Here is a 27,389-nt window from a genome sequence, read left to right on the forward strand (position 1 = left end):
GACACCACTCCCACCACCTGCTCCGGCAGACGTCACTGCACGCCACCCACACCGTGAGACGCCTGCACCTCTGCAAACCCTCCGGCCATCCTCTCCGTCTCCGAGATCAAGCCAGGTCGTGCTCGGAACCCTCAGGTGGCGCCGCCAATGGACCGGTCTATGCCAAGGCTGAGATGACTGAGGTCAACGACCTTTCCCCTTGCCTCTCATGGCAATAACCTCCATCCCTAAGAACACCGCCCTGCCCCTCCCCCCAGTCTCCCAGCCTCCACTTATTGTACCTCATTTCCTTCCTCATCCTTGGGATTTTCTTCTTTTGCAACCCTTTGTCTGCTGTTCCTACTAAGAGCTGCTTTCTGTTCTAAACTCCCCATTTCTTCAACCTTTGGCATCTTCTAACTTCCTGCTGCCACCCCTAAACCACTACACTTTCACTTGCATATAAAAACTCTCCCTCGGGCTTCCCTGGTGGCGCAGTGGTTGAGAGTCCGCCTACCGATGCAGGGGACGTGGGTTCGTGCCCCGGTCTGGGAGGATCCCACATGCCGCGGAGCGGCTGGGCCCGTGAGCCATGGCCGCTGAGCCTGCGCGTCCGGAGCCTGTGCTCCGCAACGGGAGAGGCCACAACAGTGAGAGGCCCGCGTACCGCAAAAAAAAAAAAAAAAACTCTCCCTCAATCAAGAAAGCGCATAAGATCTGGCCATCCTACCCTTAACCCTCACCCTTCTGTGGTCATGGCTAACCTCCCCTCGCCCACTAATGGCCTGACCCATGGTTTCTCCATCCACCCCGACTCCTGCCCTAACCTGCTCTGTGTCCAGGCAGCTCCTGGACGTGAATGGGGCCCCTCAAAGACCAAGAGCTTCCATCTCTCACTCACCCCTCCCCAGGTCACAAATCTAGAATCACCAACCTCAGGAGGCCCACTAAGATGAGGACTACAGGGAGATTATGCTAGAGGCAATTCGGGGTCTTGAACAAAGTGGAAACAGACTGGGGGGTCATGGAGAATACAGAGGGAGGGATGATGGGAGAGGGCCAGGAAAAAGACTTGTAACCACTGCTAAGGGCCTGGTTAGGGTGAGGGATGAATAATTCACCACAGTGGGTAGCTACATGACGGCTTAATGCCACAAGCTAGACTCACTCTTCCCTCTTAAATTATTTTAGCATACATGCATGTTTTTCAAAACAAATATTTTTGTAAAGCAGAAATATGCAAATGTTTTTATTTTTTTAAAAGATTTTTTTAAAAGATATCTTTTGGGGGGGGATGTTCCTTTAATACAGAACAATGACATCATATTCAAAGAAATACCTCAATTGACCTGAATGCTCTACAAATGAGATGCAAAGTAAATCAGAAAATACTCTATTTTGTTAAAATATTTTAAATATTATCATCCATTTTCTATAAACATAGTAAACCGAACATACCAGAACCTTGCAGAGCCTAAACTACGAGCAGCCACTGTAGTTTTAAACATCAACCAAGACCACGTAAACATCCAAACATCATCGACTAAATGGCCTCACAACAGTCCCTGTAAACTGTATTATATCTAATTTCTAAACCCTTAGCTTTCTTCTGGGTGGCTTTCTTCTCTGCAAAGCAGCATAATGGGCAAGGCGGACTTCAAACTTGCTTTGGCAAATTAAACAAATTCACTCATGCATTCACTCATCCAACAAATATCTAGTAAGCACCCCCGATGTGCCAGGAACTGGATTAAGTCCTCGGACTACAAAGGTGCATAGAAACAAATGGCTCCCGACACTGAGGAACTGACAGTCTAGCGGGAGAGACAGACAATGTCAATATTAAATAAACGTATATGAAACGTATAAGCTATCAAAGTCCTGGTACAGCTGTAACATCAATGCAAAAAAAATAAAAGAGGGAAACTGAATCACTGCCTAAAAGTAAGTTTTCTTCATAATTCAGAAATAGCTACGCTTTTCATCATACAAAATACCTTTCATGCTCTTTTGGAGAAAAAGGATTAATGAATATAAGAAATTATTTACTAAAATCTATTTCATAGCTGTTATTTGTGAACAAGTAGTTATTTCCTCGCTTGAGGAGGACGAATACTTGAATATGTGTTTATATTTTTGTATCTGTGTCTCTGCATAGCACCTGAAATGCTGCTGTGCACATACAGGTTCCCTGAGAAGCAGCACCCTTCCTCCTGCATTCACTGCTGTACCCCCCGCACTCAGAACAGTACTGCCGCACATTAGACGTGCCTGACCTTTCTCGAGTGAATGAATGAAGGAACAGACAACAGGGGTTGGAACAGCTCAGACGACATGAGAAGAATAAACTTGGCCCCAAACAACCACGTGAATAATGCACTTTGCCTCGAGCCAGCTGGTCTGACTTCAAGTCCTCCTTAGATGATCCAGCTGCGTCAACTCAGTTGGTTAGGTCACAAACCTGTGTGTTAACTCTTCTAAACAAGGGAGAGCTGACAGGAGTCAATGGTCATAAGCGGACGGCTTCGTCTCCTACCTCCACGACTGCAGGGGTCTCCCGGCCAGTCGCCATGCTTCTCCTCGCGCTGCCCATGGGCGCCCCTTCCTGCCGCCAGGCCCCCGGCGGCCAGGGGACCTTCTGATGCAGAGCAGAGCCCTCCAGGGGCCTCCCGTGGCCTTTTCACAATAAACCGGGAGCTGCCTGGCCCTTCCTTCTCTCTGACTTGACCTTCATCTCACTCCTCTCTACCTGCAGTAATTTTCTTGCTGTCCTTCAAGCACTCAGGGCAAGTGCAGTTTCTGTCCTACCTGCTTGGAACAACCCTGCTTCTGATCTTCAAATGACTTGTCTCTCACTTCACATCTCTGCTCTCACACCACTTATCAACTCCCTCATCCTCTACCACCTTGCCCTGCTTACTTTTATTTGTAGCAATGACACATTATCTTACGTAACTGTTTGTCTGTCTTTCTCGCTAGAATGTCAGCCCCATGAGGGCAGAGGTCTGTCTCATTTCATTATCCCTAATTCCTGCACAGTGCCTGGAACACAGTAAAGACTAAGCTTTTAATCATTAATGCAATGCAAATATCCCCGTCATCAGAGACAACATACATATGGAGCACCTGTTGTCACACCACGTGCAGGAGCACAGTGCTATAGTGTCTTCTGCTGTGAATAGGTAACATAAATGAAAATTTTAAAAACAAAAATCCATTACTGAAATTAAAATAGATTCTTTCCAAGGGATATCTAAATGATTAGTAATATAAAGCAATAGTGGTTAAAACAATATAGAGCTAACATCCACTGGGAATACAGAATGGGAAGTTTTTAACATAACATGGAAGGAGACTGATTTAAGAACACTCCAGAAAATACATTCTAAGATGGCGGTGTGGGAAGATGCCGAGTTAGCGTCTCCCAACTAGGGTGCCTGCCAGCCACGTGTGGGGACCTTGACGCCCAAGGAGACGAGAGGAACCCCCAAGTGAACAGGTAGGACGTGGGGGGACTGAAGCGGGAGGAGAAGTTGAAGCCAGACAGGATCGGCGCCCCTGAGGCCGGGGAGATCAGGAGAGGCAGGCGGGAAGGGCCCTTCGGGAGGAGTGGGAGAGGAACAGAGGGCAATGGCCTGGCCCACTTGCGCCGGGAAGCCTGCTAAGCGCCCAGGCTGGTACCCCCGCTCCAAAGCCCCCTCCAGGCCTCGTGGGCCAGGAGGGAGGCTGGGGAAAGCAGGAGAGGCAGATGGGAGGGACCCTCCCGGAGGAGAGGGAGAGGAGTGCAGGGCGTGTGCCCTGCCCACTCGGCCCGGGGAGCCTGCTGGGCTCCCGGGGCCGGTCCTCTGCCCTCCAGGGCCCACCCCTTCCCCTGGCCGCACTGGTCCCGGGGGGCATAGGAGGGAGGCCGAGGGGAGAACAGGAGAGGCAGGTGGGAGGAGCAAGAGAGGAGAGGAGAGCGTTTGCCCCGCCCACTCGAGCCCAGGAAGCCTGCTGGGCTCCCAGGTGAGGTCTCTGGCCCTCTGAGACCAGGAGTTGGGGACACGCCTAAGCCCCACCCCCCACAGCCCCAGGGCCTTTTCCAGTCCTGTGGGTCCTAAGAATAGGCCCCACCCACTACCCAAACCTCGCCCTTGCTTAGGCCCCGCCCTCCACAGCCAATGGCTTTTCCCCCTCTTTTTTCTCCTTTTCTTTCTTTTCTTTTCCTTTTCCCTCCTCCTCTTTTTCTACTATTGCGGTACTGATGTACTCTCTGGTTGCTGATTCATCTATATTTTTATTTTTATAGTCTTTCTAACATATCTGTTAGTTTCCTACTCTAATTTTATTTTTTACTTTTTTTTTTTTTTTTTTGCCACCCCACGTGGCTTGTGGGATCTTGGTTCACGAGCGGGGGTCTGGCTGAAGCTCCTGCGGTGGGAGCTCTGTGTCGAAACCACTGGACTAACAGAGAACCTAAGACCCCAGGGAATATTCATTGGAGTGAGGTCTCACAAAGGTCCTCAGCTCAGCACCAAGACCCAGCTCTACCCAACAGCCTACAAACTCCAGTGTTGGAAACCTCAGGCCAAACAACCAGTAAGACAGGAACACAATGCCACTCATAAAAAAAAAAAAAATGAGATGACAAAAAATATGTCACAGGTGAAGGATCAAGGTAAAAACCTATAAGACCAAATAAATGAAGAGGAAATAGGCAATCTACCTGAAAAAGAATTCAGAGTAAAGATAGTAAAGATGATCCAGAATCTCAGAAACAGAATGGAGGCACAGATTGAGAAAATACAAGAAACGTTTAACAAAGACCTAGAAGAACTAAAGAACAAACAAACAGCGATGAACAACACAGTAACTGAAATGAAAAATACACTAGAAGGAATCCATAACAGAACAACTGAGGCAGAAGAATGGATAAGTGACCTGGAAGACACAATGCTGGAATTCACTGCTGTGGAACAGAGTAAAGAGAAAAGAATGAAAAGAAATGAAGACAGCCTAAGACACCCCTGGGACAACACTAAACACACCGACATTCAAATCATAGGGGTCCCAGAAGAGAAAAAGAAAGGGTCTGAGAAAATATGAGAAGACATTACAGTCCAAAACTTCCCTAACATGGGAAAGGAAATAGTCACCCAAGTCCTGGAAGCACAGAGAGTCCCATAAAGGATAAACCCTAGGAAAAACACACCAAGACACATACTAATCAAAATAACAAAAAATAAATTCAAAGAAAAAATATTAAAAGCAGCAAGGGAAAAACAAAAAATAACATGCAAAGGAATCCCCATAAGGTTATCAGCTGATTTTTCAGCAGAAATTCTACAGGCCAGAAGGGAGTGGCAGGATATACTTAAAGTGAGGAAAGAGAAAAACCTACAACCAAGATTGCTCTACCCAGCAAGGATCTCATTCACATTCAGAGAAATCAAAAGCTTTTCAGACAAGCAAAAGCTAACAGAATTCAGCACCACCAAACCAGCTTTACAACAAATGCTAAAGAAACATCTCCAGGCAGGAAACACAAGAGAAGAAAAAGACCCACAAAAACAAACCCAAAATAATTAAGAAAATGGTAATAGGAACATACATATCGATAATAACCTTGAATGTAAGTGGATTAAATGCCCCAACCAAAAGACACAGACTGACTGAATGGATACAAAAACAAGACCCATATATATGCTGTCTACAAGAGACCTACTTCAGACCTACGGACACATACAGACTGCAAGTGAAGGGATGGAAAAAGATATTCCATGCACATGGAAATCAAAAGAAAGCTGGAGTAGCAATACTTGTATCAGATAAAATAGACTTTAAAATAAAGACTATTACAAGAGATAAGGAGGGACACCACATAATGATCAAAGGATCAATCCAAGAAGAAGATATAACAATTATAAATGTTTATGCCCCAACATAGGAGCACCTCAACACATAAGGCAAATGCTAACAACCATGAAAGGAGAAATCGACAGTAACACAATAACAGTAGGGTCTTTTAACACGCCACTTACACCAGTAGACAGATCATCCAACAGAAAATAAATAAGGAAATACAAGCTTTAAATGACACAATAGACCAGATAGATTTAATTGATATTTATATAACATTCCACCCAAAAGTGGTAGAATACACTTTCTTTTCAAGTGCACATGGAACATTCTCCAGAATAGATCACATCTTGGGTCACAAATCAAGCCTCAGAAAATTTAAGAAAGTTGAAATCGTATCAAGCATCTTTTCTGACCACAATGCTATGAGACTGGAAATCAATTACAGGAAAAAAAAGTGTAAGAAACACAAATACACAGAAGCTAAACAGTGCGCTACTAAATAACCAAGAGATCACTGAAGAAATCAAAGAAGAGATTAAAAAATACATAGAAACAAATGACAACAAAAACACTACGACCCAAAACCTATGGGATGCAGCAAAAGCAGTTCTAACAGGAAAGTTTATAGCAATTCAATCTCACCTCAAGAAACAAGAAAAATCTCAAGTAAACAATCTAACCCTACAGACTTAAAACAACTAGAGAAAGAACAAAGAAAACCCAAAGTCAGTAGAAGGAAAGAAATCATAAAAATCAGAGCAGAAATAAATGAAATAGAAATTAAGAAAACATCAATAAAACTAAAAGCTGGTTCTTTGAGAAGATAAACAATACTGATAAACCCTAGCCAGACTCATCAAGAAAAAACAGGAGAGGACACAAATCAATAAAATTAGAAATGAAAAAGGAGAAATTACAACTGACACTGCAGGAATTACAAAGGATTATAAGAGACTACTACAAACAACTATATGCCAATAAAATGTACAACCACAAAGAAATGGACAAATTCTTGGAAAGGTACAATTTTCCAAGACTGAACCAGGAAGAATTAGAAATAATAAACAGATCTATCACAAGTAGTGAAATTGAAACCATAACTAAAAATCTTCCAACAAACAAAAGTCCAGGACCAGATGGCTTCACAGGTGAATTCTATCAAACATTTAGAGAATAGCTAACACCCATCCTTCTCAAACTCTTCCAAAAAGTTGCAGAGGGAGAAACACTCCCAAATTCATTCTATGAAACCACCATCACCCTGATACCAAAACCAGAAACAGGTATCACAAAAAAAGAAAATTAAAGACCAATATCACTGATGAACAGATGCAAAAATCCTGAACAAAATACTAGCAAACAGAATCCAACACACATTAAAAGGATCATACACCATGATCAAGTGGGATTTATCCCAGGGATGCAAGGATTCTCCAATATACGCAAATCAATCAATGGGATACACCACATTAGCAAATTAAGGAATAAAAATCATATGATCATCTCAGTCGATGCAGAAAAAGCTTTTGACAAAATTTAATACCGATCTATGATAAAAACTCTCCAGAAAATGGGCATAGAGGGAACCTACCTCAACATAATAAAGGCCATATATGACAAACCCACAGCAAGCATCATACTCAATGGTAAAAAACTGAAAGCATTTCCATTAAGATCAGGAGAAGACAAGGATGTCCACTCTCGCCACTCTTACCCAACATAGTTTTGGAAGTCCTAGCCACAGCAATCAGAGAAGAAAAAGAAATAAAAGGAATACAAATTGGAAAAGAAGAAGTAAAACTGTCTCTGTTTGCAGATGACATGATATTATATATAGAAAATCCAAAGATGCCACCAGAAAACTGCTAGAACTAATCAATGAATTTGGTAAGCTTGCAGGATACAAAATTAATGCACAGAAATCTCTGGCATTCCTGTACACCAACAACGAAAAATCAGAAAGAGAAATTAAGGAAACGCTCCCATTTACCATTGCAACAAAAGGAATAAAATACCTAGGAATAAACCTGCCTAAGGAGGCAAAAGACTTGTACTCAGAAGACTATAAAACACTGATGAAAGAAATCAAAGATAACATAAACACATGGAGAAATATACCATGTTCTTGGATTGGAAGAATCAATATTGTGAAAATGACTATACTACCCAAAGCAATCTACAGATTCAATACAATCCCTATCAAACTACCAATGGCATTCTTCACAGAATTAGAACAAAAAATTTTACAATTCGTATGGAAACACAAAAGACCCCAAATAGCCAAAGCAATCTTGAGAAAGAAAAATGGAGTTGGAGGAATCAGGCTCCCCTACTTCAAATTATACTACAAAGCTACAGTAATCAAGACAGTATGGTACTGGCACAAAAACAAATGTACATCAACAGTACAGGATAGAATGCCCAGAGATAAACCCACACACATATGGGCACCTAATTTATGACAAAGGAGGCAAGAACATACAATGGAGAAAAGGCAGCCTCTTCAGTAAGTGGTGCTGGGAAAACTGGACAGCTACATGTAAAAGAATGAAATTAGAACACTCCCTAACACCATACACAAAAATAAACCCAAAATGGATTAAAGACCTAAATGTAAGGCCAGACACTATAAAACTCTTAGAGGAAAACATAGGAAAAACACTGTTTGACATAAACCACAGCAATATCTTTTTTGACCCACCTCCTACAGTAAAGGAAATAAAAACAAAAATAAACACATGGGACTTAATTAAACTTAAAAGCTTTTTCACAGCAAAGGAAACCATAAACAAGACAAAAAGACAACCCTCAGGATAGGAGAATATATTTGCAAATAAAACAACAAAGGATTAATTTCCAAAATATACAAACAGCTCATGGAGCTCAATATCAAAAAAACAAACAATTCAATTAAAAAATTGGTGGAAGACCTAAATAGACATTTCACCAAAGAACACATACAGATGGCCAAGAGGCACATGAAAAAATGCTCAACATCACTAATTATTAGGAAAATGCAAATCAAAACTACAATGAGGGGCTTCCCTGGTGGCGCAGTGGTTGAGAGTCCGCCTGCCGATGCAGGGGACACGGGTTCGTTCCCCGGTCCGGGAAGATCCCACATGCCGCAGAGCGGCTGGGCCCGTGAGCCATGGCCGCTGAGCCTGCGCTCCGCAATGGGAGAGGCCACAACAGTGAGAGGCCCGCGTACGGGTGAAAAGAAAAAAAAAAAAAAAGAGTAGTAACCTAGAGCCATATTATTTCAGCACCTTCATATGTTTTAGGGAACGAGATATGACCCATGCTCATCTCAATTCATGTGATAATGAACAGTGTCAGCTGACTTAAGGGCAGGCCTCCCCACTGATGTGTTTAAAAACCAACACTAAAGGCTTCTCAGGTCATATTTCTGTGCGCATCATTGTATTTAATAGAGAACAAATCTAAAGAAAAACGCTACTCAATTTTATTTCTGCAATGATTGAAATGCCTACATCCAAACAAACGAACAAACAAGCAGCATTCTACATGTTTCTTGAGTCCATCTGAACCTTCTGAGGTAGCACACCACACTGGACAGAACACTGGGCCCAGATGTCAGGAAGAAGTGTGGGGCTTGACAGGTGCCCTTAACGTCTCTGAGAGCCAGTGACATCACGTAAAGTGAGGAAGTAATGTCTAACTTATGCACTTGCTATGAAAATTAAATGAAAAATATTTTAAGAGAGAAAAGAGAAGTGGGATGCAATCAGTAACTATTTTTAAAAGTGGGGTGGGGACAGGAGGTAAAGTTAAAACTACCTACCCTAAGCCAGAAAGTTTACTTTATTGTGTTAGGTCTTTGCTTTCCCTGGGGTGTGACGTCTGGCAAGTCTTTTAGCTTCTGTTTTTTTCATGGCTAAAATGGGGTAAATAACATGCTCTCTCATCAGGTTATCGTAAGGATCAAATGAGTTAACATACATGAAAGCATTATGAGAACAACAAATGAACAATAAGTGAAAGAAAAACACCCCAAAACCCCACAACTCTTCTTGATAGAAAAGCCAAGCAGGCAAAAAAGAGAAATTATGATTTCTCATTTCCTGGCACACAGAATTTGATCTTTGTACAACATACTTCAAACAGCAATCACACCTCACAGTAATCACTGTGTGACTGTCTCGTCACTAAACTGGCACTGCATTAGAGACAGGAATATCACCGCTGGCTTTTCAGCAGCTAACGCATCATCAGCTGATGCTTGTTGCACCTGATCTTCCTGTTAAATAAGCAATACATTAAGAAATAGACGAGGGCTTCCCTAGTGGCACAGTGGTTGAGAGTCCGCCTGCCGATGCAGGGGACACGGGTTCGTGCCCCGGTCCGGGAAGATCCCACGTGCCACGGAGCGGCTGGGCCCGGGAGCCATGGCCGCTGAGCCTGCGCGTCCGGAGCCTGTGCTCCACAACGGGAGAGGCCGCGACAGTGAGAGGCCCGCGTACCGCAAAAAAAAAAAGAAGTAGAAGAATTACCATTTTCTTTCCGTAATCTTGTTATGAACTTCTTAGGAGGTATGACTCCAACCTTTTTCTTCTGGGTAGCGATGCTGTGGAAGAGGTCTGCTAAGCACGTCAGAAGACTCTCCTTCTTCCTAGGTTGACTCTTGTACGCGAGAACTTTTTCCCGAAATGGACGACAAAAATAAAGTGCTTGAAGAACTGAATTGCAGTAGCAAGTATTCCCAAACTAGAATAGAAAAAAAATTTTTGTTAAATTTGAGGCAACACAGTTTTCAGAGAAAGAATGTCTATGCCTAAAGCTGAGAGAAGAGAAAGACAAGATAGGGAATTGATGATCCTCATAACTTAAAAGGTATCTGAGAGCACAAGTAACTGTCCTGATTGCAAATCACCCAATTCTAACATTAAATGGATGCTCCTGGCATCAGTTTCAGGTTAAAACGGAAGAAAAATACATGCAATAAATCTGGCCTTTATTAAAACTGAGTTAAAGAACTACATAGTTTAAATAGTGAGATTAGTTAAGGTTTAGGCTTCTGGCGAATTCCTTTTCCAATTCCCATTGTCATGATAGTACTGGTTGTATACAAAGCATTTTCTATACTGTACGTGTAAAAATGTAACTCTCAAAAATTCTTTAAAAAAAACGTAAGAGTGAGGTTTACTATCAGGTTCTTCAGTGCCATCCAAAAAATAAACAAAAACAAAAAATAAGAAAAAACAAGATACTCTGAAATATTAGATGAAAAAGTCATCAACGTGACAGCCTAACAACCACTGAAATGCCGAAATGCCAGGTCACATTATTCTCCATCCGTCAGAAGGATGTGGACTCGGCTCCAGAGTTGAACCCTGAACTGCAGCCCCACCTCTCACTGGCCACGTGGCCTGGAGCAGGTGACTGATCACTCAGCCTCAGTTTCCTTCTCTTTAATAGCAGGGGAGAAAGTCATCCTACTTTACAGAGAAAATAACACAGGGTTTAATAAATATTTTTCGCCTTCTTTTTTCCTTCCTATTAATAGACACTGACTCCCGAAGCTGGCTAATAAAACCCCTAGAAGTCCATCACTGAGGAGCTGGGGAGTAAACAAGGGATGAGGACAGTTCTCAGAGAACTGCCACGGGGCGGGGTCAGGCATACAGTAACCAGAAACAGGCAAGTGGAGAGAATGCTGAAGAACGGGCACTCTTCAATTATGTCCATAAATACATGCACACGTTTGCTTATATTTTAAAACTAGGAAGAATATATCAAAAGCTAATAAAAATGGTTATATAGAGAGAGAAAGGGAAAAGAGTAAGAGCAATGAAAGTGAGACTGCTGTACACGTACACGGTTATAAAAAGTTTACCTTGTAACCATACTTTTAAAAACTAAATTAAAATGAAAAAGACAGAATAAATTCCTAAAATTGAAAATAAATAGAAATAAATCAGACCTAAACGTGTACCAAGTTGGTGGTAGAACTACGTAAAGAAAAGAGTGAGGGCTTCCCTGGTGGTGCAGTGGTTAAAAATCCGCCTGCCAATGCAGGGGACACGGGTTCGAGCCCTGGTCCGGGAAGATCCCACACACTGTAGAGCAACTAAGCCTGTGTGCCACAACTAGAGCCCACGAGCCGCAACTACTGAAGCCCATGCGCTTAGAGCCCGTGCTCCACAACAAGAGAAGCCACCGCAATGAGAAGACAGCACCACAAGGAAGAGTAGCCCCCACTCGCCACAACTAGAGAAAGCCCGTGCACAGCAAAAAAACCCCAACACAACCAAATAAATTTTAAAATAAATATATAAATAAAGCTTTTAAAAAAAAGAAAAGAATGACTTCAAATAACTTTAAAACACAGGATTTTTACTATCCATGCCTACTGAACTACAGTCTAAGAACAAAAAGAACAAAGAAGTCTTAAAACAGCAATCAGTACTCACACTGTTAGAATTAACCCATTGATATTGCTATTTTGAAACCACTAAAGATATACTGTAAGACAAAGCAAGGAAGGAATTATGTTAATATCCCCTAGGAATCAAAAAAAATGTTTTTAAATTTATTTTTGGCTGTGTTAGGTCTTCTTTGCTGCGCACAGGCTTTCTTCAGTTGTGGCGAGCAGGGGCTACTCTTCGCTGGGGTGCGTGGGTTTCTCACTGTGGTGGCTTCTCTTGTTGGCGGAGCACGGGCTCCAGGCGCGTGGGCTTCAGCAGTTGTGGTGCATGGGCTCAGTAGTTGTGGCTCGTGGGCTCAGTAGTTGTGGCATGCGGGCTCTAGAGTGCAGGCTCAGTAGTTGTGGTGCATGGGCTTAGTTGCTCTGCAGCACGTGGGCTCTTCCTGGACCAGGGCTCAAACCCACGTCTCCTGCTTTGGCAGGCAGATTCGTAACCACTGCGCCATCAGAGAAGCCCGTAATCAAATTTTTTAACGTAAAGGAAAAAAGATACAAGAGTAAAAATCAGAAGAGTAAAAGCCCTTTAAAGTTAAATTGGAATTAGAACTAGCAGTATAAACTCATGCCTCTTTGTAAATCTTAAAGTGTGTGTGTGTGTTTGCGTTCTCAGGTTCTGTCCACTGAAAAGGCCTCCACATCAATAAATTTCCCCTGAATCCAGACTGTGGCCTCTAAAAACCCTTTTCCCACAAAAAGGAACGAGGACGACTTACAGATACGGCTATACAACGTAATGGACGGAAATGTACAATGTACAAGATTAGCCTGGAATATCTTTTCGTGTGGCTTGAAGAGCCAACTTTCATCAAAAAGAATTACTGCAATGGATTAAAAAGCACATCAACTACACAAATATCTATGTGGTTTATTAGTGTCCAGTGGAAGTTGTAAACAAGAATATAAAAAAGCAAAGCATCAAAGTTCTACCCCACCTTTCTCATGAAAACCATATTTCAGAGGGCATTAAAGTTATTGTTTAGAGAATAATTCTGGCTAATAAATCCAGAAGAAATCATTGTAAATAATGGATTGGGTGATAATTACCCCTGGATACCTAAAACATTTGGTTAAAGGTTGGTGGGGAACTTTAAAATGGGGGGCTCAGACCTGAACGCCCAATGCATTCCAGCATCATTCAAAATGAACAGCCCAAACTTTACATCCCGTGATGTGGTGCACCAAGAAATATGTAGCAATTCCTATAAAGTATTCTTGCCTTAAAAAACAAAATCAAATGCCTAAACTTTAACCACGTGTCTAGATTGAACTACCAATTTACAAGATACTCAGGGAACAGAGGAAGAAGTTAAATACCCCAAAAAAGGAACAGGACAACGGACTCAGCGAAGATTTACAACTTCTATGTTCACATTGCCAGTCGGAGCCAAGAACTGATTTCGTAAAGACAGATGTGTTTACAGGCTTCCCAGAGGAATGCTAAAAGTATATGACAATGATGCACAGATATCACTGATCATGAATACAACCATGGATATCCTTCAATAAAGCCTATCCAGGGGCTAAGTACACCTGCAGTACAATCTCCAATACGACTAAGATTATCTTACCAATTAATCAGTATTAATTAGTCTGAAAAATACTAGTAATTGTACAACAGTCTAATGACTCCAATGACCAACAAACTATGGCTTTGTAAACTGAACAGAAGATACAATCCCCATAATTTGGACATTTTATTAAAGAATAAACAACAGGGAACTCTAACAACTTCCACAGAGCAGGTAGATAAACAAAAGACAGCAGCTCACAGTATATTAGAAACAATTATGATGATGAAGCTTTTGACCCACTAATAAAAAAGCAAATAAAATAAGCTAAGGAACTGGCATGTGGAGACTGCTGAAGTCCGCCTCCCGCTAATCTTCTGACTACAAGCAATAGGTAACATTACAACCAACCTTGGAGGCTTTCTACTATGGCCTTCTTTACTTACCTTCATCAACCCCATTAAAGAAAAAGTAAAGGTTGAAACTACTACTATTTCTCCAGAATAAACTAACTTTCAATCTTATTCATAACTTTGAAGCTTTTCCTTCAATTTCCCTGATTTTTAGTAGTGACTTTCACTGAAGTTCCTGAAACCTAAAAACACATCCTTCAAGTATATAGCTTTCATGCAAAAGACTGTCTGGGATGATTTCCTCTGCACTCTTGCTTCTGAATAGGATTGAAACCTACCCTGTGCTTTTTCAGCTGGTTCTGAAGATCAAAGGCATGACCAGGTTTAAAATCAGGGGAAACAAGTATTAAAGGTCTCATCACTGACTTCTCAATTGTTTATTGAACACAGTGACCTATCCCTGCTTTCTCTGAGTCTTGGGAAAAAAAAAAAAAAAGATTTCTCATATCCCCATCAATAAGATCATTTTGAGCACATATCCCTAATACATGCATATTTGTTTAGAAATAATATATGTACTACATTACGTACACTAAAAATGTAACAAATGTGATTAAGATGAACATTCCAAATTATTATACTAATTTTTTATTTTCACTAAAAATTATTAAGTAAGAGCGATGAGACTTAGTATGCTTTTTTGTAAACTATGGGCTATAGATTTTAATAGAGCGATTTGACAGTTCAGTTACTTGGCTATGTAGTTCTAAGGGATATCAAAGTTGAAAAAGGTATCTCCGTAGAGATACATACATAAGACCAAGTGGAAAAGACTCTCTCCTTGACAGCCTTTACTTTCTAAACTATGGTATTAGATAGTCGATCCTATCTATCAAATTTGTTTGAATTCATTTAAGTAATTATCTGTCTTGACAGCAGCAAAGCCTGGCCACTGAGCACACAGGATCTGAAACCAGGCTATCTAGGTTCAAGTCTGGTTCTGCTACCTGACCCTAGGAAATTACCAAGCCACTCTCTCTTCCTCGGTTTCCTCATCTGTACATGACATTTATAACAGCGCCCACCTCTACAACCTTGCAAAGAATTAAATGAATGATCTGCGTGAAGCACTTACCATCGTTCGGAATACCTCATCACTACACGGTTATTTTTGAAACAACCTTTTTGAGCCATCTGTCCCTTTTGAAAAATTAGCTTAGCTGAAATAGATTAAATCCTGTAATCCCTAAGTCTCCACTTGAATCATAATAGATTGCAACAGCACAAATGAATAAGAGGGGTGATACTGTTAGCCTTTGGTACTATGCAACTTGCAGTGACATAGGAACACTACACACATGGACAGAGTAGTATGGGTGCCAGTGTCAACCAATTATTAAGAATTAGTAAAGCTTAACCTATATCTTTCCTTTTTAGATAAAAATAAACACTAGAAATGCTCATACTTTGGTCCCCAATGACTCATCTTACGTATTTCACTTGGAAACTACTGGTTTTAATCACGATTATGTCAACAGTATTACCTTTAAAAAATGTTTTTAAATGTTTAAGTGCCCCACGGTCCTCCATGCTGGCTGGCGACAGTGCCATCCTGTGAACACCCTCCCTTCTACGGGAAGGCCCTCCTCCCCCGACCACAATCTGTTCAGGTGGCCCTGTTTTACATAGGTCTAGACCCCACGTGCCCCTACCCCCCCCCCGCAGCCAGGTGAACCTAATCCAGATTCCCATGGACATCTGTTCCTCCCCCTCCCTTGCCCCCCTGCCCCAGGCTTCCTCACGGGAACCCACTTCTCTGTGCAAGCTCTGTATGACTGTCAGTCACAAGCTCTTTTGTAGACCCCGCAACAGGGTCGGGCACTGGATCCAATCTGGCCAGAGGCCTTGGGGCAGAGTTCTTTGGTCAGGTTTGATATGGACGGTCTGGGATCTCTGATGATGTAAGATGGCCATCAGGTGGAGAGAAGCTAAAGGAAAAGGAAACCAATGCAAAAGAAAACAGAACCAAGAGACACAGGCCTAATCAACTTTACAACCTACAAGACCTTCCATTTTTATTTCTCACTCTCCTCCATAATGGCCCCTGTTCCCTGGATTCAGAGTTCCAACTAGTGACTACTAGCAATTCAGGTTAAAAAGACTTTTATAACGGTCTAGCCCCACAAACCTACTTGTGTTTGGGAACCTATTGTGTTAGAAAATTAAAATAAAATCATATAATGAGATGATTTTTAAAAGGCTATTAAAAATGGAGAGACTGGGCTTCACTGCTGGCGCCGTGGTTGGGAATCCGCCTGCCAATGCAGGGGACAAGGGTTCGATCCCTGGTCCGGGAAGATCCCACATGCCGCAGAGCAACTAAGCCCGTGCGCCACAACTACTGAGCCTGTGCTCTACTAGAGCCCGTGAGCCATAACTACTGAAGCCCACGCGCCTGGAGCCCGTGCTCCGCAACAAGAGAACCCACTGCGGTGAGAGGCCCGGGCACCACAACGAAGAGCAGCCCCCGCTCGCCACAACTGGAGAAAGCCCGCGTGCAGCAACGAAGACCCAGTGCAGCCAAAATAATAATAATAATAAAATTTTTTAAAAATGGAGAGACTGCACAGAAAGTAGGAAAGAGATACTACTAGTCTAAATCACTACTATCAACTTTACTAAAATAAGTACTCATTAGCTACAAGACAAAGGAAAAAGGCAATCTGGTTTATCAGATTAAACAATTTGCTTTCAAAGAATCTAGCTGACTATAAACAGCAGACAGTAAGGTGGGTATTTCACAGCAAGAGAAAAGCTTCCCCAGGCTCCTCTCCCTCCTCAAGGCGGCTTCTGCACCCCGAGCCACACAAGTATTTCCCCTCTCCTAACATCCTGTACCATCAGAGATACTAAGTATTCACAAGAGTTAACCCAACAGGAAATCCCCACTCTATGTATTATGCAAATCACAGTGATGGCATCAGAGTTACCATTAAGAGTAAACGGCCATAAAAGCTATCCTTTGTGAAAATATTCCTCCAAGATAAAAACATCTACAACTGAAAATAATGGAAAACAGACGGTTATTGACAAAGTGAAGAGTAACCACTCTGCATTTTCTGGTAGATTAATTAACTGTGGGGTTTGGGGTTTTTTTTTTCCCCTTCTCTCCATAAAAAAAAGAAAAAAAGTCTAATTTTCTAACTGCCCAAATACACACACTATTTCCCAAAAGCAAGTGCTATTGAGTGATTCTACCACTTACCGGTCGGTCGCAAAAAGGGATCCAATCAGGCAGATCTAATGGGAACCCTTTTCAGTATTAGCTTTTTGTAAGAGCAATTAAAATGAACCTGCACACTTAGCTAAGAACAGACTGATGAAAAGAAAATGTACATGTGCCTCACTTTAACAGAATCCAATTGCTAGGAAAGATTAACCACCAAGTGCCTTAAAGCAGCTCCCTTCCATGTTGTTTATAACACTAACTACTGGGCAGACAGGCACAGGGACAGGAGGAAGATGTTCAAATGTTCACCTCTCAATTAACTAAGCCATCTCCCCGACCCCTCAAAGCTCCAACCTTAATTTTTAAGGGACTCTAATAGTGTGATAGCTCTACAAAGAAAAAAGGGGGAAGGAAACGAGAGAGAAGGGTGATGACAATTTAAGAGCTGAAAACAGGGCTTATGGAAAACGGTTAAAGGCACGCAACACAGCTGCAAAGTAGCCTGAGGGCACAGATCAAAGAAGAAGTTCATCACTATCCTAGTTCTGCTGCATCTACTCCGACCACCAATTTATTTCTGCATATAATTCAAGGTGCTCCTCAATCTTTCACAGCTGGAGCCCTGGCTACCTTAGGGATCTCAATTCTTCATCATAATAACCAGGCACAGAGATCAGAAACTGTTCTCAGAAACTCCTGCTTTCCTTGGTTTTACTGAATCTCGGTTACTCAGCTTCAGGGAGAAATACAAATTCTACCTTTTGAATTTAGACTGATGCACGTGAAGTAGTAAAAATGATACCTTCTTAGAAACTTTTTTTGTTTGTTTTTTTACACACAATCAACACTGGTATTTGGATACTGGTATCCAATTAAAAACAACAAACCAGCAGAAGAAAAAATAATATAGAGCTTTAAGACTCGTTTACTTGTTTTGAGGTTATCTGCAAAAAAGTCAGTTAGACACAAAATGGAGAGATTGGAATGTTTATGCTGGAGAAGGTAAAGGGAAAACAGCCTTCAATATAGAAAATACTACTACTCTAACTAAGGAAAATGGGTTCTTCTGGGACACTAAAAATGGGCACAACTTTTCTACAATTTAAGACACAAATTAGCTTTGGAGGCTGAGCCAAGTAAGGGCGGTAGCCACAGCCACAGGGAAAGGGCAACGAGACTGAAGAGCTGGGGTCTGCCCCCCCCAGAACTGAAAGGAGGCTTCTGATCACTAGACAGCTCTGTAAGTGTGCGCATTTCAGATCAGAAGTAGAGGCCAGCCTGCTCAATAAACAAGAAAAATTAAATATATTCATTTAACTCTCCTCCCCATGATACCCCAATACAATGACAGTAAAAGAACAGATTAGGCAAAAACTCAAAAGGCCAAAGAAGACAATGAGAGATTAGAGGTATCAGCGAACTTCCAGAATACAGAAGGCAGACGGAGGAGAAGTAGCCCAAATGTCTCTAAGAGACAAATGGGTAACAACGGACTCACCTCTAAAGGGTCAGAGACGTTTTGTGGGGTGGGGACCTCTGAGAACACAAGTCTGGTCGTCAGTCTTTAAAAGGACCGTTGAGACCCCCAGGCACTCAACTCTTCCTTCAGCTGCAGGTTTAGTATCCACAGAAGATGAAGAGGAGACTCTGGGTGGAGAACCCTTAAGGACTGCAGTGAGGCACCGAGCAGGAAACAGGACCAAATAAAACCCCGAATAACCCCCCACCCCCACCCCAGACAGGCGCCGGAGGAGGCTTCCCGGCAGAAGATAAACAGCCCCAGAGAGACAGCTCCAGCTACTGAAATGGGATGGGGGCCGTGGGAGGGAGGGGCATTCGCCAGGGGCCACTCTAGACTGAAAGAGCAGCCCCACCACAACACAAGAAGCCCCAGTCATCCTTTCAGCATTTCACCCTTACAGATGAGTACAATTTGAGGAAAGCTTCCAACAGGAAAGATACCAAAGTTTAAAAGGGGGCGGGGAATAAACTCCAAGGTCTCAGAAGCAATCCAGTAAGCATCAGAAAACCTCAGCAACAACAAAAACTATAAATGACCTCCTGCGAAAAGGAACAGAAAATACTGCCCCCATGAAACAAGAGAAGAAAAAAAGGTAACATTGTAAGAAATAAAAAATGCAATGAGCTGGACAAAAAAGTTGAAGATATAGTCTAAAATGTAGAATAAGGCAGATGATCAAAAATGGGAGAATAAGAAAAATACTCAGTCTAAGTGTTTCAGTATAGCAACCATAACAAAAAAAGACAAAACAGAGAAATTACAACGATAGGAAGAAAATGATCCCAATAGTAGTATCAGCAATGTTTTACAACTGAGGGAAATAAATCATCAGTCCGAATGGGTCCATAAACACTCAGCACAACAGGGTCCCCATCAAGACACAGGATTAGATTTCAGAACACTGTGGATAGAGAATATCCTTAAGGCCTCCCAAAAACGTTTTAAAGGGGGGAAAAAAAAAGCCCTGTACATAAGAGATCGAGAACCAGAATGGCATCCACCCTCTCAGCATCAACGGAAGCCAGAAAGCAGTGGAGTAAGCCCTGATGTAACCTAGGATGGATATCTAGCTCTAACAATAACCGAAACAGTCTTAAATATACAAGATCTCAAAGTCTGTATCCATGCACATTTCCTAAACAAGCATCTACAGAAGGTGTTCCACAAAGCAAGGGAGGAAAAACCCGGAAAGAAGTCGGGAAGAAGGAAAGGAGACAAGTGCAGGGAATGTGAAGGGCGATGGAAGAGACATCACCAGGTACAGGCTACACAGAAGGAGCACGGGGTGGGGGGTGGGGGGGGCTGGGTGGTACCTGACAGGCACGGCTCAGTGGAAACGGATACTGAGAAGGTCTTTTTGGCTTTCTTTAGTTCTGCTGAAGGCTTTGGGAAGAATAAATGAAAGTTTAGGACATGGAAAAATAAAGCAATGATAAATTCCATATTGGGAGAACAGGGGAAAGTGAAGTTGGGCAGGGATGGTGAGAAAAGAGAGTAAAGTTTCTTATCTGCCAAAACAGGAAGTCAGTAGTTTGTTGTTTTTTTTTTAATGGCAGTATAAGTACCTTATTTAGGCTGTAAGGATACATTCCAGAAAAAATAGCCCGAGGACTAATGAGTGGCCTCCTCTAGGGAGGGGAAGAGGAGGAGGGTGGGCACTGCTGACCCTGTGTTACTAGCTTATACCCAGCGCAGACAGACAGAGAAGGGTCCCCAAGCAAGGCAAGACACACATACCACGCAACTGCCCTCCTCAAACTGCACAAGGAACCTATCTGTACATAATGACGTGCTAGTACTCAGTAACACACCAATCTGTTCAGCATAACTTACTTTCTTACCTGTATTATCACCAATACACATATTTTAAAACACTCACCATGGACCCACCTAACAGTACAGTGCAGCATAAACTACCATGACAACTACATAACAAAGATTGGTGGTGTTTTCTCATGATTCAGGAAAGAGTTAAAACTTCTAAAGAAAGTTCTTCCAAAGTTTTAATAATGTATAATTACAATGATTACCTCCATAAGGGCAAGGCTATGTTTTTTTCTTATATTTCACCCTTTTAAATCTATACCACTGGAACAACGCCAGAAGCAAACTGACAAAGACGCTATAGACACATGGGGGCATTTACAAAACTGTATTTATATCTGTACATTTGGACCACTTATATTTAGACACGTAAATAATTCTCAAAGAATCAAAGAGATCATTTGGTCTAGGCCATATGAAATTTTGGTTCTGAGAAAATTCTGACACAAAATAGGAAAAAAAATCAGGCCGACAAGTTAGAAACTGTTCCAAGACTCTTAAGACTTCAGGCAATGGGGACTTCCCTGGTGGCACAGTGGTTAAGAATCCGCCTGCCAATGCAGGGGACACGGGTTCGAGCCTGGTCCAGGAAGATCCCACATGCCACAGAGCAACTAAGCCCGTGTGCCACAACTACTGAGCGTGTGCTCTAGAGAGCCCATGAGCCACAACTACTGAAGCCTGTGCACCTAGAGCCCGGGCTCTGCAACAAGAGAAGCCACCACAGTGAGAAGCCCGCACACCGCCATGAAGACCCAACACAGCCAAAGAAAATAATAATAATAAATAAATAATAAATTAAAAAAAAAAAGACTTCAGGCAATGTTGTTTCCCTCCCATTAGAGATAATTTTGAAATTCCCAGTCATGTTTCTTGGCATTAAGTCTACTGATACAAAGGAACAAATTTCCTTTAATAAATTATGAACTGCACTCATCATTCTTAACACTACTTCCAAGCATAATTTGAAGGCTACGTATCAACGGATACTTACATTGACTAATCCAAAATAGTGCTCATTGACTGGAAACTGTTCTGGACCAATCTCTTTCTCTAATGCCGAGGCATTGGCGCCCTATAAAATGAAAAACAGACATCTTAGTATTTACAGTATTTTCCCAATACTGTCACAGTTATATACACATTACAGAGAAACCCTTAAAATAATTTTCTTGTTGGGGCTTCCCTGGTGGCGCAGTGGTTGAGAGTCCGCCTGCCGATGCAGGGGACATGGGTTCGTGCCCCGGTCCGGGAAGATCCCACATGCCGCGGAGCGGCTGGGCCCGTGAGCCATGGCCGCTGAGCCTGCGCGTCCGGAGCCTGTGCTCCGCAACGGGAGAGGCCACAGCAGTGAGAGGCCCGCGCACCGCAAAAAAAAAAAATAATAATAATAATAATTTTCTTGTTCCCTACAACTACCTAACATTATGGAAAGAAAACAAAGGGTGATAGTGAAGAATAAAGGCTTTTAATAATATGACCAAAAACTAGTTTGCAGGAACATTCTCATGGACAAAGCCTGGATCAAGGAATTATATCAAATCCTGTTCCTTGTTTTAAGTAATGGATGTGAGCCCCTGCTGAATCACATGGTCTAACAGGAGTGTCATCTCAGAGCAGCCATCTCAGAGAGCTGAAATTCTGTGAAATTAAATATGCATATATTCAGTGACCTAACACTTCTTCAGAGGTATATACCTGAAAACTTCTCACAGAATTAAAGGTGACAAGAACGTTTGCTGAAATGTCACTGACGACTGCACAGCTGACTGCAGTCTAGATGGTCCATAAAATGACAGCATACTATGTAGCAGTCAGAATAAATGAACTAGGTTTACATACAAAAACACGGATACTTGTCAAAAACATAATATTAAGTAAACAAAGTAAAAACGAGATCCACATATATATATAAAACAGTACATGGCAAACGGGCTGAAAGAATGTACATGAAACACACTTGAGTGGGGCTGGAAGAGGGCCGGGATGTGGAACTGCAGGGTGAAGGACAAAAAGGAAAAAATAAAATAAAGCCCAACGAAAGAGGGGCCTTGCCCAGACAGTAACTGTGTGTCATGGTCTCAGGAATACGACCGACTCAATTCTGTGCATCTGAGGTCTCTGAAGGAAAAGGGACAGGGAGTCGGGGGAAGTGGTGGGCAGCACACAGGCCCTGAGTACCAGCACACACTAGCAAATGGGCTCAAGACGTAGCCTGAAAGGGAAGTAAAAGCAATTCTGAGAACACAGTAACTCTGCATCAGTCTACCTGGAAATTCCCAAGAACACACCCTACCAGACAAATACAACTGATACTACTCACAAGACAGCCCAACACCACCTTGCGGAGCTGCACACAAGACGACAACACGACACACACACCATGCCTCCCCAAGGGTGCGACCACGGTCAACACCACCGGGTGCCCATAGCCCACCCCTGCTGTTTCCTAAGCCTGGGAAGCCCAGACCTTTTTGTCAGACGACGCCTCTTCAACTTCCTGATGGGCCAGGCCTGAAGTAAGTACTGATGAAAGGGACCGGGTGGGTTGGTGGTCGAGTTCCACCACAATGAGACATTTCCTCTAAAATGCCCTCCAGCCATCCAGCACTTGGATATATACACGATACTGTCTGTATTTTTTAATTTAGGAATTACTATTCGGCTTTCTATAAATCCCCGACACAATCACTAGTTCACAGATACTATTTATTTCTAAATTTGGCTCTCCATGAACTGTTTTATAACAACATGAAATTCAGTTATTACAGCAACTTCAAGATCCACTGAAGAGAACCGTCTTGGTGGAAGGCTACAAGCCCGCTCTCCGCCCCCGCCAGCTCAAGTATCTTGTCGCAGAATTTCCTCACATATATTGAAAACTATCACTAAGTCACATGCAAGAATTTAAACTGATATTGGTGTATTCAAATGAGTATAACCCCTTTCCCACACACACACACAAAAAAAAGACAAGAAAAGGTGCTATTATCCAAAGTACGACCTCATGCATCTATGTACTTGGGACAATAAAATGCCGGTACACATACCTGGGGAAAGCATTTCTGGCCCTCGGGATGAAGCAAGAACAGAACACCATGTGAGCATTCTCCGCTGTAACACCGATCCATGTGCTCTGACCACCCCATGTCCCACTGGTGTCCCTATACGCTTCCAGGCGCTGCTCAGAAAGCCCTTCCCCCACCCATCCTGGCCTCAGGGTAGTTTTGACTACGGTTCAAGTTCTTAGCCTCTCTGTGCCTCAAGTCCCTAAGGGTAAGAGGGAAATGGTACCAACCACCTTACAGAGCGGCTACAAATAAACTGAGCTGAAGCTTTTGTGAAAGCATCTGCCTGTGCCTTGTACGTGAGCCGCTGTCCGTAAATGCTGCTTCCCTTCTCTCCCTTCCCTTCAATTCCAAGGGGAAGAAAAGTTACTCTCATTGGCCAGTAATATTAATAAATATGACCGGCTCCATGCAATAGCTAAGAAATAACAAGAGAAGGAAACAAAAATCGGAAAGAGAAAATGAGGAAGCTTCATTAAAAAAAAAACAGATCCTCTCCTCAATCTGGCCAACTCCACAACACGGCCCCTGGAAGAACCCTCATAGTACTGCCCCAAAGCCGAACCACCAGCAGAACCACAATCCAACGAGGCTGGACTGAGGAGGAGGCTAAGTGCGATGAAGTGGAAACGCAGACCACTGTCCTTTAACCTTTCTGGTAATTTAAGAATGTTTATTTGCAAAATAAAAGGGCCAGTCTCCTCAGCAATTTTCTAAACCCCCAGCTCTAAGCTTATCTGCTGGGTTTTCAAGTAAGCGTTTACACAAACTTAGGTTTTCACAGCCGAAGATCAGGTAATTTCTAAAGTGCCTTCTAACTTAACGTTCTGTCATATTTCCAATCCCTTTTATCGACACTTCTGAGGACGCTACTGTAGTAACACAAAGCTCCCGGGAATTCTAAGGCAACCGACACGTGCCGAGCAACACGATTCGACAGGGAGGGACTGTGGCTGCAGATACAGCAAGGGCAGCAGATCGACACGGACAGTACAGAGAGGACGGAATTTGCTTGGCGACACTTCTAAAGTAAGGCACAGCACAGTAAACTATACCTCAGTACAGCATAATTACGCCGCAGAGCGGATCCTGTGAACTACAGGAGGAGAGTCCCACGGAAGGAATTCAAGACTTTCTTGCAGAAATGACCAGAGCACACGCCTACCTCTAGCCAAATGCTAACTACAAAGGCCAAGTGTAGACAAAGCAATCCAGTTTCCAATGAGTGCTTTTTTTAAAATTTAAGTGTTTTCAACACTACAGTTAGTCTAACTGGTGAAAAACCACCACGAAGCCAAAAACTTGCCACACACTTTTTAGTACGTTTACCAGAGTTCTCGAACATCATCCCTTGAAGATGTTATTGAAGGCTGACACTCCCTATCATGTCAAATAACAGTCAAGCACCGCAAGATTTCAGTTGAGCCTAGAACAGGTCAACATCCAACAGTAATGGCTCTGAACAGCCCTGCATCCCCACACTTGAGAAATAGGACCCTACTGCAATTAACAATGCTTTACGAAATCACGATCCTTTACTGGGATAAAGGGAAGAAACGTTGGTGTTCTCAGTTAGGAATTTCTGCTCTAAAGCTTTCGTGAGGAACAGGATTCATCTGTTTTGTCTGAGAACACAGCACGCTCAGAAGGAAGACGACATTCTTTCTGACCCTTCTGTCTCCATTTTTGTAACTTACATAAGATTATTTTAGACTCAGTACCTATTACTACAAATTCATCAAGAAGAAGTAATTAGATATTCGTGACCCTCCTGATGAAAACAACCAAAAGGTGAATGAATTTTTTAATTAAAACAATAATAATTTACTGAGCTGGTGAGAAAATAAGGAATCTGCAGAAACCAAAAAACGAAGCCATGGGAGAACCCTGGGAGATAAGCAAATGCCAAAGACAGATTTTACATGGAGGTCACCTGCCAACACTAGTGACCTGTGCACCCTACTCTGACAGCTGGATGGAACAGAACATCGTAACCAGGTGCTGAAGCTTAGGGCCCACCAAAGACAGGGAGGCCAGCAGAAGACCCCAGCATGACAGTGAGCCCAAGAGGGCTACATCTTCAGCTAAGGGGGAACGAGAAATAACCCTGCACCACAGAAGGAGATGGCAACGAAACCTGCCTGACTTGTCCTTGGTGTGGGAGTGGGGGAGATGATAAATATCTTCCCAACAGTCATAACCACAAGCTGGCCCTAATCAAAGCTTGTGACCCAAATTCACACATGCTATATGATCTTACAAACAAACAAAATCAGGCAGAAAATGCCATTCAAAGAGGTCCTGAGCTGACAGTGCCCTCTTCTACCCTACAACTAGCAACCAACAGAATTACAAACTCACTCTAGAAGACAAATTCAATCCACCCCACGAAGAATTCCCACAAATAAAACTCCAAGAGATTTGAGTTCACAATCTAAAATCACACATACACAGAAAAACAAAGCACCACGAGTAAAAGCCAGCAGAAGCACAGATGGCGGAATTAGATTCAAGATATTAAATACCAGGACTGTTTCAGACATGATGTAAAACAAATGCTTAATATGTGCAAAGAAATAGCAGAAGCTTGATTATAAGAACAAAGATGAGAATTTAAAGCCGAAGCTGATTTTTTTAAGAACCAAATAAACTTCTAAATATAAAAATTATAAAACTTTTAAATATAAAAATTAATTGAAAGTTAAAAACTCAATGGTAACTATGAAGACAGTTCAAAACAACAAACAACAGTGGTTCCCAGGGATTAAGGAGAAGGAGGGATGAACAGGCAGAGCTGAGAGGATTTTTAGGGCAGTGAAAATACTCTGTACGATACTATAATGATGAATACATGTCATTGTACGTTTGTTCAAACCCACAGAAAGTACACCAAGGGTACACTGTAGTGTAAACTATGAACTTTAGGTGATTATGATGTGTCAGCATAGGTTCATCAATTGTAATAAGTGTGCCACTCCGGAGGCGCTGTTGACAAGGGGTGAGGCTGTGCACGTGCGGGCAGGAGGTATATGGGAAATCTCTGTACTTTCCCTTCAATTTTGCTGTGAAACTAAAACTGTTCTTAAAAAAAAAAAAGTTTAATAAAATAAATAAAATCAGAAAGAAAAAAACCTCAATAGCTGTGCTTGAGAAACAAGGTTAATATTGGATAATATTTTAAAATCAATATCCCTGTCAATATAATGCTACTAATTGAAACTAAAGGTTTATTAAAAATAGGAAGTATTGTTTTACGGAAAGAATTTCATGGAAAAGTGGAGCCATTATGGAGCTACTGAGAGAGACCAGGGTACACTAAAAATAGCACTCAACTAGCAAAGCTACAGGCTTGAGTCTGGCTCTGGCCATGCCACTAACTAGCTGTAATACCTTGAGAAAAAAATGCTGCTCTCTCGGGACCTGGGTTATCTCGTATGTAAGATCTTGATCTCTATAGTACCTCCATCCCCACATTTCTAACAATGTGTGAACCTACTGGCTCTTCCAATCTTATTAAAACATTAAGGATAAAATGTTGCACAGTCTATTAAAGGTCAGACACTAACAAGGCTCTGGATGAAAGTTAGTACAGCATCATCCTCAGAAACAATCATCCC

At 42.3% G+C, this 27,389-nt stretch overlaps 1 protein-coding gene across 2 annotated transcripts in view; it reads right to left on the bottom strand.

Annotated features, from left to right (window-relative positions):
* Positions 1-27,389, bottom strand: part of USP12 (ubiquitin specific peptidase 12) — a 77,892-nt gene that overhangs the window by 21,024 nt on the left and 29,479 nt on the right. Inside the window, exons 2-3 of one of the 2 annotated variants that reach the window (XM_079902870.1) lie at positions 21,699-21,779; positions 10,335-10,548 (exon numbers count right to left, since the gene is read on the bottom strand). In XM_079902870.1, the coding sequence (XP_079758996.1) occupies positions 10,335-10,548; positions 21,699-21,779 (295 nt within the window). The remainder of the gene's footprint in view (positions 1-10,334; positions 10,549-21,698; positions 21,780-27,389) is intronic. The other variant, XM_079902871.1, reaches the window with a different exon arrangement.

Source organism: Stenella coeruleoalba (assembly GCF_951394435.1).
Source record: "Stenella coeruleoalba genome assembly, chromosome: 18".
NCBI classification, from domain to species: Eukaryota; Metazoa; Chordata; class Mammalia; order Artiodactyla; family Delphinidae; genus Stenella; species Stenella coeruleoalba.